This window comes from Miscanthus floridulus, chromosome 12 (assembly GCF_019320115.1).
Source record: "Miscanthus floridulus cultivar M001 chromosome 12, ASM1932011v1, whole genome shotgun sequence".
NCBI lineage: Eukaryota > Viridiplantae > Streptophyta > Magnoliopsida > Poales > Poaceae > Miscanthus > Miscanthus floridulus.
In genome coordinates this window covers 11,222,684-11,241,491 of record NC_089591.1, presented here as the reverse complement: position 1 = coordinate 11,241,491, position 18,808 = coordinate 11,222,684, and the positions used below count along the sequence as shown (strand labels likewise).

Genomic DNA, 18,808 nt, shown 5'->3' with positions numbered 1-18,808 from the left:
TAAAAGCTACTAAAAAGGCTTTAGTCCTCTCTAGTAACTCTGGAGTTACTAAAAATGACTAAACCATTTAGTAGTTACTAAAATTTAGTAGCTCGAATCAAACACCCCCTTACTCAGGGGCTAGTGCCTGTCGAGACGGACCTCCAGCAATGACCCAAGGTGCTTTAGGAATCAATACATCACGATCCCCGACAAGCGGGTGTCAGAAAACGTCAATATCAGGCAGCCATGGCGAAGATGGCCAGCGTCAGGGCCCGTTAGCCCGTGAAGGGGCTGTCAACTAGCTTCTCTGAATATGATTACCATCGACCACAATCCATTGCAAGCTTAATTTCACACATGCATACATATGATATCTAGCTTCTAACGTGACTGTTTGTAAATTGTCGGCAAAGGTTTTGGTGGGAGGCTATCTCTTGGTAAAGGTACCCTTTGTCCACTCTAAAAAGTGTCGGCAAAGGTAGGTCATATTATAGTGCCATAGTTTCATTTTATTTTATGAGCTTCAGTTTGAAGTTTGCATCATGACTGGATCGAAGTTGACATTGCTAATAATAAAGTCGATCGATGTTTGATTTTTGCTCTAGAGTATACAATAACATAAATACCCAATATCAATGGAACAACTTATACCCAATATCGATGAAGCAACTAATAATATGATACCCAATGGAACAACTAATAACATTAAACTAACAAACCCTACTCCCTCTCTTCTCCCCTTCGTCCAGGCGCCAGATCTGACACCCCTCCCACCCGGCTTCGCCGCCGCGCCTCCCAGATCCCGATCCCCCCATGCCTCCTCACCTCCGCTGACCACACTGCGGCCGCCGACCGCTGCGATGGCGTCGCGCCCGCCGCTCCGCACTACCTCCGTCGCCTCCGTCTCCTCCTCCACCGACTCCCCCACCTCCACCGCCCCCCCCGGCGGCGTCCCGCAGTCCATCACCGCGCTCCTCAACAACCCGCTCCCCTCCGCCGCCGCCTCCTCCTACTCCTGGCTTCCCTGGCCGCCCGCCACCATCACGCTACCCGATGCGGCTCCTCCACCGCCGTCGCACCCCAGCGAGGTCACCCGCGCCGACTTCGCGCCCTACCTTGCCGCCGTCTCCGACCCCTTCGCGCGCTTTGCCGACATCCGCCTCCACGCCAGCGCGGAGCTTGCCGCCTCCTCTGACGCCGAGGGCGCCCCCGCGGCCTCCTCTGGCCTCGCCGCCTGCCTCCGCGAGGTGCCCGCGCTCTTCTTCAAGGAGGACTTCGCGCTCGAAGACGGGCCCACCTTCCAGGCCGCCTGCCCGCTCGACGACGACGCGCTGCAGGAGCGCCTCGGACAGCACCTCGACGTCGTTGAGGCCCACCTTGTGCGGGAGATAGCACTCCGGTCTGAGTCCTTCTACGAGGCGCAGGGCCGGCTGCGCGGGCTTGATGGGGAGATCGTCACGGCGGTAGGGAGGATCCGCGAGCTCAGGGAGGTGGTCCGTGTTCTCACGGGGTACCTCGTCGGGGCAGCAAGGCAGGTGCAAGAGCTCAATGCTACCCGAGGCAACCTGGTGGCGCTGCAGCAGAAGCTCACTGTCATCCTCTATGTCAGCCAGGCGCTTACTGCGCTCAAGTTGGTGAGTGCATTTACCAGACAACTTTGTCTTTCCTTGCATCTTGCTTGTTGATCAGTCTAATGTAGTTGTCTGGAATACTTGTTGATCACTACGCCATATTTTCTCATGGGCTATGGGCTATTACAAATGTGAAAATGTCAAATGTAGCCTGACATGGAACTACACTGTGGTATATTTTGGAACTTGTTATATGAGAAAAACCTAGAGATGAAATATTTTTTTTGTTGATGGACCATTGCCACACCTCCCAACTGAAATGGAAAGAACATTTCCACTCTTTGCTTATCTGTGGGCATCAGCTGTTAATGCTTATGGAATGCCTATAATGGCTCTGTTCGGGGAGTTGATCTTGTGCATGTGCCTCATAAGCCCATGACTGCTCGAATTCTCAATACAAAGGGGCGTAAACATCAATGCTGCTTGCAATTGCATTGCGACCTTGGAACACTGTAATATAGCGATGGACAAATGCATTCTAGGCCCCAGTGCAAACAATGATATTATATCCTGCTAGCAAAACTGAACATCATCATTATCATCCATGCCAGTAAAATGACCAGTATGTGAATTTGAGATCTGATAGAGATATTTTTGGATTAGCAATCCTGGCGTTCGCTGCCTAAAACTGTTTGGACTTGGGCTGCAACAAGGAAAGTTGTTTTCGTACTAAATCTTGTACTTGTAATGTGACAAACCTATTTTTTTTGTTTCTTTTAGTTTTAATAGTTCCTTTCCTCTGCTTTCATTTGTTAATCTTGTTCTACATTTGCAGCTTGTTGCAGCAGCAGATTGTGCTGGTGCCCTCGATGTCATTGATGACTTGCAAAATTTGCTAGTAAGTTACCCAACTCGTTTAAATCTGATACAATGTACTGTTGACACATCAACAATTGTGGTTTTCCAATGAATCAAACTATCTAATTGTTTTAATTGCCATATGCCTACAAATACTGCATCTTCCGCGGCGACTATCTTAGAAACATGCAACGTATGTAACTTATACTATGACGATCCATAAACATTTGTTCCTGTCAATCAGGATACTGATGAACTTGCTGGGCTTTATTGCTTTCGGCATATTCGAGATCAGCTGGGAACATCACTAGATTCAGTGAACAGGTATTTTCTGATTAAATAACATAAATTCGAATACTCAGCAGGATGCACAGTTTTAACATAGAAGGTAGAACTTTTAGATCGAATGAGTATTTGCAGGCTACTCTAGTTGTGGAAACATAGGTGTAAGTTCTGAACTTCTGACTGAAATGTTGGGAATTTTCTCTAGCCACAGAGATAAGCTGACTTGTTTTAGAAAGGGCCACTACCCTTTTTGTATTTCGTCCCAATGTGAAAAGAATGCATAATCCATTCTTTTCCTTTCCTAGAACTGTGGTTTATTTGGCTGAACTTTTATATGTTGGATTGTTAAATAGATTTAGTTTAGCATTTTAGTATGTGCATCACATCTATGCTCTGCAATGTTGATTCATACACCTTTCCTTTAAATAGAATAGATTGACCAGACCACAAATTTGGATGGGTTATTGTGGTCAGATCTATCAAGTGAATTGGGTGACCTTATTGCTTGATACCAGCACATCAATTATCTACTGGACCTTGTAATTCTAGAAAAATAAACTGTATTCTTATTATTAATATAGGAGAAGGGCGGGCCTGGTGCAAGCGGTAGAGTCTTACCGCCTGTGACCGGAAGGTCCCGGGTTCGAGTCGCGGCCTCCTCGCATTGCACAGGCGAGGGTAAGGCTTGCCACTGACACCCTTCCCCAGACCCCGCACAGAGCGGGAGCTCTCTGCACTGGGTACGCCCTTATTATTAATATAGGACCTTGAATTTCGTTCTGTTTGGCCATTAGAAAAGCGATACCCTTCACTTATACCTTCTATCATTAGTTAATCGCTGTTTAACTTGGTAATATTCATCCTTGTAGCATTCTTTCAGCAGAATTTGTGCATGCTGCTGTTCCTGATGCAAAAGCTGTAGATGCTATGATTTTATCAACTGTGAAAAGAAAGGCTTCCAGCCCATTGAATGGGACAGACCATGAGGTGTGTGCATTTCGAATCTTTTGCAGTTGTATATAACTCTAAGTTGGTCTATGGCTGCCAGGTTTACTGGATTGCAGATGCACTGATGACTTTAATATATGATTGTATTTTAATATATTTGCTAATTGAAGTTGAGAATACTGATGCTGTATTTAATGATTCTGTCAGCATACTTATTTTTGTTAAAATTACTTTTGAGAACAACAGATTCATGACACAACATGTTTTTTTACCATTTTCTTGAGAGGTTCATTAAAAAGGGAAACTGATTAACCAAAAGTTATTCTTTCTTTCCTTTCCTACTTATCTTGTAGTTTCTTAAAATGAAAGGCAAAAGTTTTGTCTTCAACATGTGTTAAGTAGAAGCAAATAAATTCATGTGGTATTAGATGATTTGAAAATTTTCATACTACATCATATATCATACACTATAACTACCATGGACATGAACTGGTATTTTTGATGTTTTCCAAATTCGCAATGAACTCCAAGTAATCACTTCTGTTAAAAATAACGATCTGTTATCACTTAACAATGCCTTAGATTATTATTGATTTCTAATCTATCACACTATGGAACTAATAGATTTTCGCCCCCTTTTGTTCTTATGCTCATTCAATGTCTCAACCATTGTACTGCAGGGTAACGTAGACGAGGAGGAAAGTTTTATTCTTAGGGATCGACTCCTCCCCCTCATTATTTGCCTACTGAGAACGGTTAGTTCTATCATTGTCTTACATTCTAATTACCTTTTTGTTGTCAGCTGAGCCTGTGTGCACTTGCAGATGAGTCCTTGTCTAACATGTTTATTCATATGAGGCATCTCGTTGCTACCTTTTTTTTTTAAATTACTCTGGCATCCAGAATTCCTGTTCCTTGATATATGGACGACCGAGCATTTTCTGGACTTATTTTTCTTTGGAAGCATCTCTTTGAAAGCGGTACATAAAAATATTTTTTTGGAAGAATATCCAGTTTATGGCGAGGAAATTGTTTGAGCTTTGTACAAGTTACACCATAAAAGGAGTCACAATCAGGTTTTAACTGCTGATTCCAGTCAAAAACCAATCTGCTGTTTTAGAAAAAAAAATGAATCTGTAGAAACATATATAGAAACTAGAGTATTGAAATTGAATGAATGATAATTGATGAGACACTCTTTTCATTAATGATAGTCTGTTGATTTTGATAATTTTTTTATTGGGTTAGAGATTCAGATGGAGGCTTGATCTGAACAAAGTGAGTGTTCATACACATGCATTTTGGTGGTTTCTAGGGCCATAGCATAATATTTAGGTTTAACACAATCTGACATCAACATTTGGACCTGTTTATATCATTCCCATAGTTTGCCATAACTCTTTCTGACAATTGTGGCAATTCCATTTTTGTGGTGGACAAAACGCCTGCCACAGCTGAGGCAAACTTTTGCATGGAAACGATTCAGTGACAGATAGAACCCAGTGATGAAAAACTCTAGCATGCCAGAAGTATCGACGCGAATCAAACAATTACCACAGCTGGTTGGATTTTCTTGAAGGGCGGGCCTGGTGCAAGCGGTAGAGTCTTACCGCCTGTGACCGGAAGGTCCCGGGTTCGAGTCGCGGTCTCCTCGCATTGCACAGGCGAGGGTAAGGCTTGCCACTGACACCCTTCCCCAGACCCCGCTCAGAGCGCACTGGGTACGCCCTTTTGGTTGGATTTTCTTGCCTAAAGTTTAACAAACTACGGTGATGAACGAAGCATGCCTGATTTTATTTGTAACTTGTAACTTTGTATAAGATGAGAGACTAAGTCATTCATGTAATAGTCTGTCATCTCAAAAGTTATTTGGACAGAAAGTGAAGCTGCCTCTTTAAAATTTACGTCCTACTTTACATCACTGATGTCATTAGCGAGGTTAGTGTGGTACACATAAGCGAACGTTGTTTAACGGTTATAAAACCTACATATAAGTGCAGTTTGAATTATTAAAGGCTATGCAACTGAACATTTGAGTTCAGGTTGTACCATATAAATTGTTTTATATGAGACTGTATATTGCTAGAAGTTTAGTATCAAGGCCACTAATACCGCTATACTTAGGGTGTGTTTGGTTTTGGGATAAGAGGGACAGGATGGATCCATCCCAGTTTTTTGGGATGGGATGGTTCCATCTCTGCGTTTGGTTGAGGGGATGGGGATGTCCGTGTTTTGCGTTTGGTACGAGGGATGGGAAGGGAGAGGATGTAGGACCATTTGATATCCGTTGGACAATCCGTTAGGTGGGCCCCAGATGTCATCCTCGAGGACCTTCTTTGTTCCCCAACCGAGTTGTCATCCCGACTTCCCGATCGGCGCCCACTTCTGCTCGCTGTCCATGGCTTTGGCGCTGGCCACCTCTGACACGACGCCACTGACTCCTCCCGTGCGCGCCTGTACATCGATGTGGCAACCCCCAACATGACGCCACTACCACCGGCGCGTCTGCTAGCCCCGGGCCTTGCCCAATTCTCGTCCGGTGTGTCCATTGCTATTGTACCCACACAACGTGGCTGCCACCGCCTCATCCATCACCAGCGCTGGCCCTCGCCCAACGGCCTCCTCCCCGGTGTGCTTGCACATCGTCGCCCTCACCAAGGCGCCCATGCCTCTGCCTGCCAATGCCCGCCCGCGGGGGGGGGGGGGGGGGGGGGGGGGGGGTCTTGGAGGGAAGAGCGCGTACCTCTCTTTTGAACGAAGGGAGTACCTGTGAATCTAGAGGAATATTCCTCTCCTGGGACGAGTGTCCCAAGTGGTATCCCACTTCATCCCTGTCCCACCCTAGAGCCAAACAGTACCTTAATATTTATGTATGTGGAAGCAATAATGATATGGTGATTTGTTTTTAAATTTTCAGGACAAACTTCCTGCAGTTCTTAGAATTTACCGGGATACACTTATAACTGTTATGAAAGCTTCAATCAAAGCCACAGTAGCAGAATTACTCCCAGTTTTAACCGCCAGACCAATAGATTCTGATTCAATAACTGGAGACAGAGCTACCGATGCTGACGGTATTATTTGCACCCAGTCACTTTCTCTTTTCTGATTTTTCCATTTTTTATGTTAACCTTCCTTTGCCTTTTGACCTTTTAACATATACTGCAGCTGGAGGCCAGTCCTTAGCAAATAAGTTGCGGAGTCTTTCATCAGAAGGATTTGTTCAACTTTTATCTGCCATTTTTAGGATAGTACAGGTAAATTAGCTCTTAACAAGAATTCCATTTTCCTATTTGGGGCAAAGCTCCTGGGCAAAATTTGACGCTTGGTTCCGCTAAACAATCTTTATGTTGGCCTCTATAGCCTATGTCCTGATTGTGTAATTTATTTTCATGACATGTGACTTTGTATTAAATGGGTGCACATCAAATACAAACTCCCTACTAGGTACCATATGTTAGTAAAAAAAACCCCCAAAAAATAATGGCTTTGACATCTTTATGATTTCAGGTACATTTACAGCAAGCAGCTGAAGTGAAAAGAATAGTTGAGTGGATCATGGGAAACCTAGATGGAACGTTAAGTGTTGATTCCAGTAATCCTACATTACAACATGGTGGGTCAGTTATTTCTGATACCCAAGAGAATGACTCTTCATGGGGCTCTAATAGTCTTACACGGAGTACTTCCAAGATCCCATTTATCCAAGGAAAAACAAATGATTTTTCCATTATAAATTCAATAAAGAATGTTCGGTAAGTTGAGCTGCAACTTGCCCTCTATTGTCTATTCCATGTGAAGATGCAAATTAATTTCATTTCTGATGTCACAGTATGTCAGTGATAAGTCATCATAACAGATTAGCACATTGAATAACCCAAGCTTTTGTTTGTTGTATCTGAATTATCTATATAAGTACCATACAAAAAGAAGTTGCATGACTGTTTGCATTTGATGCAGGGCTGATGTCTTGAGAGAAAACACTGAAGCAGTTCTCGCGGCTTGTGATGCTGCCCATGGACGATGGGCTAAGCTACTAGGTGTTCGTGCTGCTTTACATCCCAGGTTAAGGCTTCAAGAATTCTTGATCATCTACAACATAACAGAAGAATTTATAGCTGCTACAGAAAAGGTTACGTCTCTTCTTGTTTGAAATAAATACACAATCAGCCGCATTAATTGCATATAAGCAAGTTATAATGTTATCTTAGCCTCTTATTCTTGTAGATTGGAGGCAGGTTGGGTTACAACATTCGTGGAATCCTACAGCAACAATCGAAGCAATTTGTTGATTATCAGCATAATGTTCGGGTCAGTAAAACAATGGTGCAGTTCTATCATTGAAGTTAAACCCTATTATTCAAAATTTCACCTATTTGATTAGAAACCTCCAAAATAATTATTGACCATCATTATTGAAAGCACCCAACTTGCCCTCTTAGTTATGGATGACTTGGTTGTCCATCAAGCTGAATACAATACAGATGCTCAATTTGATTATAACTTTATACCTTTTGTTTTACATTGGCAGTAGTTGATCTTTACTGTGAAATCCTCCATTCCAAATTATAAGTCGTTCTAACTTTTATAGGTACATAGTTTTTGTTATGCATCTAGATATACACTATGTCTAGATACTAGCTTTTATTATGTATCTAGAAAAGCCAGAACGACTTATAATTCGGAACGAAGGGAGTATTTTTCAGATCAAAATGGTGGTGGAATAATATATTTTAATTAATGAAGTTCATCTTCTCTGGCTAATCAAATTATGTGCGTTTTGGATTATCCAAGACGCTTGATAGTTAAGACTAGCTAAACTAAATTGTGTTTCCCCTATTTTTTCAAACTACAAACTTTCATTTTTTTTTTTGAAGATGACAAAAATCAAAGCAGTTCTTGTCCAAGAGACATGGGTTGCTGTGGATGTTCCTGAAGAGTTTCAAGCAATCGTTCTTTCACTTTCATCCACTTATTCTTCTGTTAATGGCATGGAGATGCCTAGCACTGATGATAACTCAAAGTTCAGTGATCATCGGCCTACAAGTCAAGAACTGAAATATTCAGCTGCTGAAAATAATGCTGATAATGGCAAAGTAACATCGACTAGTGAAAGCAAGGTTGAATCCACTTCTCAGACTGAAAACAATGTTGCTGGGAATCTGAAGTCCACCATGCAAATGATTGTACATGGAGGTGTTGGCTATCATATGGTAAACTGGTTAGTCGTCTATAGTTACCTTTCAATAATTTGATATTCGGTCTCTACTTATGAACTTTGCACTGCTGAAATGAAATGGTTCAGTAGCCATCAATCTGTAAATTTAGTTTAAATAAATGGTAGTATTTGATACAGCCATATGTCTTTTATTGATTTGTTCTTGTTATATTTAGAGTTCACTGTTCTAAGTTATTGCATTAATATAAAGCACATTTTCTCTTTTTTGGAACCCATGCTTCTCTCTAACAATGCTTTATTGGTTTTGCAGTGGTTTGATACTGTTGAAGATGTTATCCGAATACGTTGACATCAGTAAATGTTTACCATCACTATCTTTGGAGGTGGTCCAACGTGTTGTGGAACTATTAAAGCTTTTCAACACTAGGACTTGCCAACTTGTTCTTGGTGCAGGAGCCATGCAGGTACATCAGCATGCCGTTTCAGTTATTAACAATGCCTCTTTATTTCATTGACAACTGTATGCAAATGTTTACTGTGATTTTCACTTGATGTGAGTAATGTTTGTCTGCATTTTTAAACAACCTGAGGGTGCATGCACTGAACCACATGCATCGCTGCATGGAAGAACTATTTGCAAAATAAGCTGTTACTATATGGACACTATTTTAATCAATTTTTATTTGTTTGTCAGAACAGTCAATACTTCAGTGCATGTGCCTAAGGCTTTGATCAACCTCAAAAGCTTATTTGATTTAGAAGCTCAGTTTTCTTCCTTGCAATAGTTCTAATTTATTGACATTTTTTTTTTCTGTTTTGCTTCTCAGGTGTCTGGACTTAAATCAATTACGTCTAAGCATTTAGCTTTGGCGAGTCAAATCATTAGTTTTATACATTCTTTAATTCCAGGTAAACAATTGTTTTAATCTTCTGCAAATTACCATTTCTTACATTCTTGAAGTGCTTCAGGATGCTTAGCTACTGGAGTTCTAAAGACCATGTTTCATACAAGTCTACAGCCTGACCAATTAAACTTTTAGCATATTATGTCCAAACTGTAAATTACCCCATGAGCTTGTCATGGTTTTGCTTTCGCTGCACTGAATTGCTGGTGCTGGGAACCAAACATGCACTATATTGGTTTGCTCTTTTTGGATCCCCCTTCCATATAATTTTGAAATACTAATTCTGTTTCACAATGTCCATACTCCATAGCTACAATACACACAGACCGAAGGAGAACTAAGTCTCATACAAAACTGTGAAATGACCACACATGCTCATAGCTTCATATTAATCACATGGTACAATTGCTTAGTCTCTTCCATATTAAAGAGTTGAAACACTGTAATAACTAGTACTCTGTACTAGCTACAATCTTGTGTACAAAAATGTTGGCACACCAACTCGAGTGATGGGATATATATTGCAAAATGCAGTCAGTGTATGGTATATTTGCTTCCAGTGTTTCTAAGTTTTCCTTGAAACTGCAGATATAAGGCGGGTACTTTTCCTGAAAATACCTGAAGCACGCAAACAGCTGTTAATGTCTGAGCTGGATAGAGTAGCTCAGGTGCAATTCTAATTTTTATATTGGCATTTATGAGTTATGGTGACTCATTAGTCCTGAGTGCAACTATCCTTGTCCTTTCATGAATGCAATTTCATAGAAGTTTTTTGTAATGAAATAACAGGACTACAAGATCCATCGAGATGAAATTCACAGCAAACTCGTCCAGATAATGAGAGAGAGGTTGCTTGCAAATCTTAGAAAATTACCCCAAATTGTGGAAGGCTGGAATGGCCCAGAGGATAATGATGTGCAGCCAAGTCAATTTTCTAAAGCTGTTACAAAGGTACTAATGTTTACCTGATTATCTTTTCTCGAAAACGCAGGAGATGTTTACCTGATTATCAATGGGAGTTTATCTTGTTTTAGTTTAGTTACAAATTTTTATCTGTGCTTATTTAAGTTATGAAAAATAGTTGTTTTAAATGTCATGTATTTGTTGTTACTTGGTTACGAAGTTGCAGTCTTTGGTCTCTTTAACAAGATCATTGTTATCATCATTTATCCCTCAACTCAAGCAAGGGATATGTTTCATAAGTTTAGGTGTTTACTTTCTTGAGTTAATTGTTCTGAGGTTTGTATGCAAATAATTTGCAGGAAGTTACCTATTTGCATCGTATCCTTTCTCAAACATTGCTTGAGGTTGACGTACAAATAATATTCAGGTAAAAGATTTTCACTTCTAACCACTTCTTTCCTTTTGTATGTACATCTGCAAACCTATTGTATCTTTGGAATCATTAGGTAATATTTTTTTCCCTCTTTGAGAATTTGGGGACTTTCAGCTATGAGTGACCCACTTCTGCAGAATAAATATGCCTTGGAAAAACACTTAACCGTACTATGATTGAAATATCAAAATTCTTAATACACGAGAACAGAAATTGTAAGATATCACCGTTTTTCCACTTGTCTTACCATCTCCCCTAATTAATTGTGCTATATATTTTCCATCCGTTTGGAGAATTGCAAGATTCTCAGGTAGAAATATCTCAAGCATGTCATGACCTGCATTTAGTCGATCAGCTTCCTCATGATACCTAGAACATGTCTCAGAAAATTATTTAAAGCAAATATCGCAATCGTAATACACGACAAACCAATTTATAAGGTATTGCTTCCATCTCTCTATATTTCCTAATTTTGTTACTATAAAAATCAGTGTCTGTAGATTCAGTTGTATTTATGCTGCATTGTAATTGATTGTCTGGAAGTTAATCCATGTTTGACTTTACTTTTCGATGTATTTATGTAAAATTGTTTATTGTAAGTTGTCTCCAGGCTGCTGATTTGTTTTTACTCTTGTGCAACAGGCAAGTGGTTCAAATATTCCATTCACATATTACAGAAGCATTTTCAAAATTGGAAGTCAGTACTCCTCAGGCAAAGAATAGGTATGCTGCTTAATCTGTGCATTCCTTTTACCAAGGAAAAACAAAGGGATCAAGACTCTGTTGCATTCTTATTTTCTTTAAACATCTTTTTTTTTCCTTGCATCTTTTTTAACCATATGCTGTTTTTTGTGACCCAGATTATGCCGAGATGTTCAGCATATTCTTGCATGCATCCGGAAGTTGCCAGCTGAGAACTTCAGTTCAGAAACTATTCCAAATTATGGTCTCCTTGATGAATTCTTGGCTGAGAACTTTGGGACAAAAGTTGGTGAATGATTGACTGTACGTTAGGTACTGACTCATGTCTACAAATGTTCAATGGTGGAAAATATGTTAAATGGGAAGTGCTCCAAGATGTTGCCGTTTTCGGCGTGATTCTGTGCAGGTACTGCTTTGGTTATTTCTTCTGATTGTTGCCTTCTTTCTTCATAGGCAATTTTAGGGTTTTGCTTGTCACTGATGTTAATACCTGCATTTATTTACAATGCATTCTGATTGTGTATTTCATTGCTATAACAAATAGAGCAATTTGTCGCACACCGCTTCATATATCTATGGGGTTGTTGGTTGTTGAATCAGTCCAACTGTGCATTCAGGTTTATATATTAATTATCATTGAAATGGATAAGTTTTCGAAAAATGGGCCATCAGATGAGCTACTAGTAGTTAATTTGTACAGTACTTGTTTTGAGTTAACATAGATAATTGGATAGTAATGGTCTGATGAATTTTCAGATGCACATGGAACACTATAGTAGTGGTTGAGTACAACAACAAAGCCTTTTAGTCCCAAGCAAGTTAGAGTAGGCTAGAGTTGAAACCCAACATGAGCCCCTAGTCACGGTTCAGCCACGTCAATAGCTGTTTTCCAAGCACTTCTATCCAAACAAAGATCTCTAGGTATATCCCAACCCTTTAAATCTCTTTTAATTGCCATCTCCCATGTCAGCTTCGGTCTTCCTCTTACCTCTTTTCACATTGATATCTCGACTTAGAACTCCACAACGCACTGGTGCTTCTGAAGATCTCCTTTAGACATGGCAAAACCACCTCAACCGATGTTGGATAAGCTTTTCTTCAATTGGTGGTATCTCTAGACGGTCACGTATATCATCGTTCCGAACTCGATCCATCCTTGTGTGACCACAAATCCAATGCAACATACGTATTTCCGCGACACTCAGCTGTTGGACATGTCGTCTTTTTATAGGCCAACATTCTGCTCCATACAACATAGTGGGTCTAATCGCCATTCTATAAAACTTGCCTTTCAGCTTTTGTGGTATCCTCTTGTCACAGAGAATGCCAGATGTTTGGCGCCACTTCATCCACCCTGCTTTAATCCTATGGCAAACGTCTGCATCAACATCTCCATCCTTCTGCAGCATCGATCCTAGATAACGGGATGTATCTTTCGTAGGCACCACTTGACCTTCCAAACTCACGTCTCCCTCATTTGTAGCGTTGCCAAAGTCGCATATCATGTATTCTGTTTTAGTTCGACTTTAAAACTTTTGGACTCAAGGATCTGTCGCCACAACTCCAGTTTCCTATTTACTCCTGCCTGGTTTTCATCAACTAACACTACATCGTATGCAAACAACATACACCAAGGGATATCCCCTTGAATGTCCCTAGTCACTTTATTCATTACCAAGGCAAAGAGATACGGGCTCAAGGCTGACCCTTGATGAAGTCCTATTTTAATTGGGAAGTAATCTGTGTTACCATCATTTGTTCGTACACTAGTCATGGCATTGTTGTACATGTCTTTGATGAAGGTAACATACTTTGTTGGGACTTTATGTTTGTCCAACGCCCACCACATAACATTTCTTGTTATCTTGTCATAAGCCTTCTCTAAGTCAATGGAAACCATGTGTAGGGCCTTCTTCTGCTCCCTGAACCGCTTCATAACTTGTCTTATTAAGAAAATTACTTCTATGGTTGACCTTCCGGGCATGAAACCAAATTGGTTTGTAGATACCCGTGTCGTTCCTTGCAGTTGATGCTCGATAACTCTCTCCCACAGCTTCATCGTGTGGCTCATCAACTTAATTCCCCTATAATTAGTGCAACTTTGGATGTCTTCCCTGTTCTTGTAGATTGGTACCAATATGCTTCTTCTCCACTCCTCAGGCATCTTGTTCGATCGATAGATATTGTTGAACATCTTCGTTAGCCATACTATAGCTAAATCCCCGAGACACCTTCACACCTTGATCGGAATACCATCTGGACCCATCGCTTTACCCACTTTCATCCTTTTCAGAGCTTCTCGAATCTCCTGCACTTGGATCCTACGCACAAAGCGCCTATTGTCATCATCAAACGAGTCGTCCAACCGAACGGTGGAGTTCTCATTCTCCCCATTGAACAGCTTATCAAAATACTCTTGCCATCTATGTCTGATCTCATCCTCCTTCACCAAGAGCTGCTCCCTCATCCTTAATGCACTTGACTTGGTTGAGGTCCCTTGTCTTTCTATCACGAGCCCTAGCCATCCTATAGATGTTCTTCTCTCCTTCCTTCGTATTGAGACGTTGGTAAAGACCCTCGTAAGCTCGCCCCTTCGTCTCTCCCGCTCATTTTGTGGTCTTCTTTGCCACCTTGTACTTCTCTGTCTGCACACCGGTCCTGGTACAAGCGCTTGTAGCATTCCTTCTTTTCCTTGATAGCCTTTTGCACATCTTCATTCCACCACCAAGTGCCTTTCAAGTCGTATCCACTTTCTTTGGTCACTCCAAGTACCTTTGCCGCAACCTTCCGAATGCATGTTGCCATCATCTCCCACATGTTGTTTGCATCGCCTTCGTCCTTCCAAGGGCTCTCTTCAATAACTCTTTCCTTGAAGACCTTTGATTCCTCCCCTTCTAATTTTCACCACTTTGTTCTTGCAATCTTGGCTTGTTTAACCCTACGAGCTCGTACTAGAAAGCGGAAGTCAGCCACCACTAGCTTGTGCTGGGAAACCACGCATTCACCAGGTATCACCTTACCAATGTTTTTGAGGCGTCGCCTAGTCGTCGCCTAGGCGTCGCCTAGGCGACAAGGCTTGGTCGAGGGCCTGGGCGTCGGGGTCGCCACGACCTCAGCGTGTATGGCGTCCGCCTCATAGGGTTAGGCGTCGCCTAGGCGCAAATGGCGTCGGGCGGACGCCTACAACCCCCCCACGGATGCCGGTCGTAGGGGAAGGGGGCCAAAAGGAGCGCGGCCCCGCGGGAAATCGACCGAGGCGCGGGAAATTGACCGCGCGGGCGCCCAGGTAGCTTCTTCGCGTGGGAAATCTAGAGCGTGAGTCATTCACCGCGAGTGCGGGCGAGGAGAGGGGAAGAGAGAAGGCGGCGAACGTACCTCGACCTCCGCTGGGCACGGACTCTGCTCGTGTCCACCGGTCGGCCGCCCCTGCCGCGGAGCCGGCCCTGCATCTGGCCGTCCGCCCCTGCCGTGGAGCCTGTCGGGCCCTTCCGCCCCTGCATCTCCGCTTGACTGCGCCTCCGTCGGGCCCTTCCGCCTGGTATGCTCTGCTTGTCTGCTCTCTGCTCTCTGCTCTCTGCTTGTCTGCTCTGCTCTCTGCTCTCTGCGCCTCCGTCGGGCGCCTCCACTCTGCTCTGCTTATCTGCTTGTCTTCCGTCGGGCCCCTTTTCCAAATCTCGTGCTCTGCTGTTTGCTTTGCTTGTACTGCTGCACTAGTATATGTATGTGCTCTGCTTGTCTGCTGTCTGCTCTGCACTAGTGCGGGAGAAGAGCTTTTGGAAAGGAAAGAAAGGAACGTGGGCTCAAGAATTGGCAACAAACGAGGTATCTATGTGCTCCACTAGTATATAAAATTCTAGCTTACAACGCCTTACAATGTGTGTATGGCGTCGCCTAGGCGTCCGCCACAAACGCCTAAGGCGTTGTGAAGGGGGTCGGGCGCGGCGCCTCGCCGCGGCGCCTCAAAAACATTGCACCTTACAATCCACACAAGCACATTTATCCCCACTTGTAAGCGCGGCGCCTCAAAACATTGCACCTTACAATCCACACAAGCACATTTATCCCCACTTCTTGTAAGAACAAAGTCGATCTGACTAGAGGAATGCCCACTTCACCTAGTAGTGGTTGAGTAACAATACAAAAACACAAGTACTCCTTTTTTTTTTACCTGAGAATACAGCAAGGGAGACCCCCACTGTAAGAGCTTTTTATAAAAATTGAAAAAGGGGAAAAAGCTGTACAAAGAGAGGCTAAAAGAACAAAACAACACGACCAGCAAGAGAGCAGGAGAGACTGCACTCCACAAGAAACAAAAGAAACTAGGAGAGGGAGTCTAAACAGAGGAGAAAAGCAAGTAGGAAGCTTAAGTAGGAAGCATTTGTAGAGTGGTAGGTAATGTGATTATGATCCAGCTCAACTAAAAACTGATTCCACTTTCCTATATTGCTGCCTAGGTGGCTACCTATGGAGTCTAGCACTTAGCGGTTTTTAAAATACTGGCTCCAAGCAAAACAAATTCTGAACTTGACAAAATCTTCGATGCAGGTATTGCTGTGCGGGGTAGTGAAAAAAAAAATCAGCTCCTCTGATGTCAACAAAGTAACATGCTGATCCTCGCACTTCCCAAGATGAAATTTTGGCTCCACAGCTTTTGCCATTTCAGGCCATATTTTTTGTTTTGTTTTGTTTCATAGTAATTTGATTCCCGTTTGGGAAGCTGATATCGGTTAGATGCTGGTATAGAGGAAACCTGAGTTTTGGCAGCACGACCTATTCTTTGCATGGTGCATCATGCTGTTTGGTCCATTGTATCGAATATGCCGTTGAGATGGCAGCCCATGTATTTTATCCCTGTAATGTTTGTAATTATTCTTCCTGGTGTGAAATTAATCAGTTGTTAAATGCTAGTATAGGCAGAACTTCAAGCTACGTATATATCTATATCTAATAAGTAAGTTCATCTGGCTTTTCTCGATACATAGCTATCTACCTAGATGTATACTAAAAGCTACTACTAATGTAAGACAGAATGACCTGTAATTTAGAACAGAGGGAGTATTAAATAAAAGGATCATGTCTGTTTATCTTCCATTTTCATCTCTCTTCTTTCATCCATCTGCACCACTCCTTTTCTTGAGAAGCAAAACCTTCGTTGGCGTCTGTGCGTGTCATGACTTCACATTATTATGGTCCTGTTCGGCTCGCTGAAATTTGGTTGCTGATGCTGATTTGTTGTGAAAGAAAAACGTTTTCTTCGTTGAGTCTGTGCGTGTCATGACTTCACATTATTATGGTCCTGTTCGGCTCGCTGAAATTTGGTTGCTGATGCTGATTTGTTGTGAAAGAAAAACGTTTTCTTCGCTGAAAAGTACTGCCGAAGTAGTGTTGAAAAACAGGGATTATTTCTTATGTGAAAATAATCAATTGTTAAATGCTAGTCTAGTAACTTTAAGCTATAGCTATATATCTGATATTAACAGGAGAATTTCTGACTTTGGTTTGTTGTCAAAGTAAAGTATCTGGAGAAGACAAAGCATCTTATAATTTGAATGGAGAGTAATTTTTTTCTTTTTCCATCGAGAAGCTAGGAAAACATTTTTAGTTTATGATGGGTAGAGATGGCAATTCTACCTTTTGGACATGATTGATGTAGCCATGTAGGTGTGGGTGTAAATTTTTATTTGTAGGTATAAAATTCTCCTTCCTCATCTGCGGGTGTGGGTTTACGATTCTACCTGGAGGTGCTCAAAATACAAAGGGCTTTATCTAGTATAACCAATTTGTGGATGTGGGTGATGTATAGCACCGATGCAGAATTTCACCTATTTGATAATGTATTATAGGCAATATTTTACCTTGTAATGTACGTGAGCAATATTTACTCTGCCTGTATTGTTTGTTTAAACGGTCGTTTAGCCTGTTTAAACACAAAATGCTATACAACAATATCACGTTTCTGTTTAATTATCCGTTTAGCCAATTTAGTGAGTTGTTCCTATTTAATGGATTGCTTAGCTAGAATAATGACTCAATAGTAGGTGACTGACTCTTTGCCGTTTAATATTTAGGTAAACACTCCTATATACAACTTGAGCCTGAGTAGTGCCATTGGGTTTTAAAGTTAAGAATACCTTGCATGTTGCCGTAGAACATTCAAATAAAACGTTTATAGAATATTAGATCAAATTATAGGAGAATGGGATAGGCAAACAAATAGTACAATGTGCATAATATGCATACCTTGTATGTTGATAGATTGAAAACAATACTTGCATTTAATGGAAGATGTTGTAGCAATTATTAGAGGGATGATGTGGCACTTAGTGGAGTATGTCATATGGATGACTTGCATGTGGAGATTGAAAGATAGTGGGGTTTGTTTTTATAAGAGATATAGATATAGATTGTCGACTTGCATTCTTGAAGAATTGAGTTATAGCAGGGGCGGATCCAGCGGTGGGGCGGGGGGGGGGGGGGGGGGGGGGGGGGGGGGGCTCAAGCCCCCCCTACCCAAACTGAATCAGTGCAAATTACTGTAGAGCCCCTATGAATTTTTAGGCAAAGTTCTATAGCGTAGGGGGGGCTGAGACTTAAGATCGAGCAACAGTGTTGTTCAGCCCCTCTAAAATATTTCCTGGATCCGCCGCTGAGTTATAGTACTATTTACACTCATAACTGTTACTCTCTCGTTCCAAATTATAAGACATTTGTGTCTTTTTAGAATTATAATTTTACTATGTATCTAAAAGACTCGTAGCGTGTTATAATTTGAAACGGAGAGAATATTAAACATTCCTTTTGAAATGTTGAAATCTGACCCAGAATCACCCTGAACCGGTTTCGGCTGACACGGCATGAATCTACCTATACGTATAAAGAGGTTCATATACTTTTAGAATGCTGATTTCATCCTGTAGTCAATAAACATAGGTAGTCTCACAAATTACATTCTTTTGACTATGTGGGAACCAAGTTACGGTTGGCATTTTTCACCTTCTATAGTTTAATTTCAAAAACTTCTGAGAACCGCAACTCATTTAAA

The 18,808-nt window shown here is 41.7% G+C and overlaps 1 protein-coding gene across 1 annotated transcript; it reads left to right on the top strand.

Annotated features, from left to right (window-relative positions):
- Nucleotides 1–706: 706 nt before the first annotated feature.
- On the top strand, nt 707–16,855 carry LOC136498617 (vacuolar protein sorting-associated protein 54, chloroplastic-like). Its single transcript, XM_066494506.1, has 19 exons — nt 707–1,616; nt 2,389–2,451; nt 2,656–2,735; nt 3,566–3,683; nt 4,325–4,399; nt 6,562–6,718; nt 6,813–6,901; nt 7,155–7,399; nt 7,605–7,776; nt 7,872–7,955; nt 8,522–8,865; nt 9,134–9,287; nt 9,651–9,732; nt 10,317–10,396; nt 10,518–10,679; nt 10,991–11,058; nt 11,707–11,787; nt 11,925–12,172; nt 16,312–16,855. Exons 1-18 carry the CDS (start codon nt 843–845, stop codon nt 12,061–12,063), a joined length of 2,967 nt encoding a protein of 988 aa, XP_066350603.1. The 5' UTR covers nt 707–842; the 3' UTR covers nt 12,064–12,172; nt 16,312–16,855.
- Nucleotides 16,856–18,808: the final 1,953 nt, after the last annotated feature.

What these genes read in the sequence shown, in the direction of transcription:
- LOC136498617 (XM_066494506.1), top strand. Translation starts at nt 843, where the DNA reads ATGGCGTCGCGCCCGCCGCTCCGCACTACCTCCGTCGCCTCCGTCTCC. An exon ending in CGCTTACTGCGCTCAAGTTG is followed by an intron (nt 1,617 to 2,388) that starts GTGAGTGCATTT and finishes CTACATTTGCAG; the next exon opens with CTTGTTGCAGCAGCAGATTG. An exon ending in TTATAGCTGCTACAGAAAAG is followed by an intron (nt 7,777 to 7,871) that starts GTTACGTCTCTT and finishes TTATTCTTGTAG; the next exon opens with ATTGGAGGCAGGTTGGGTTA.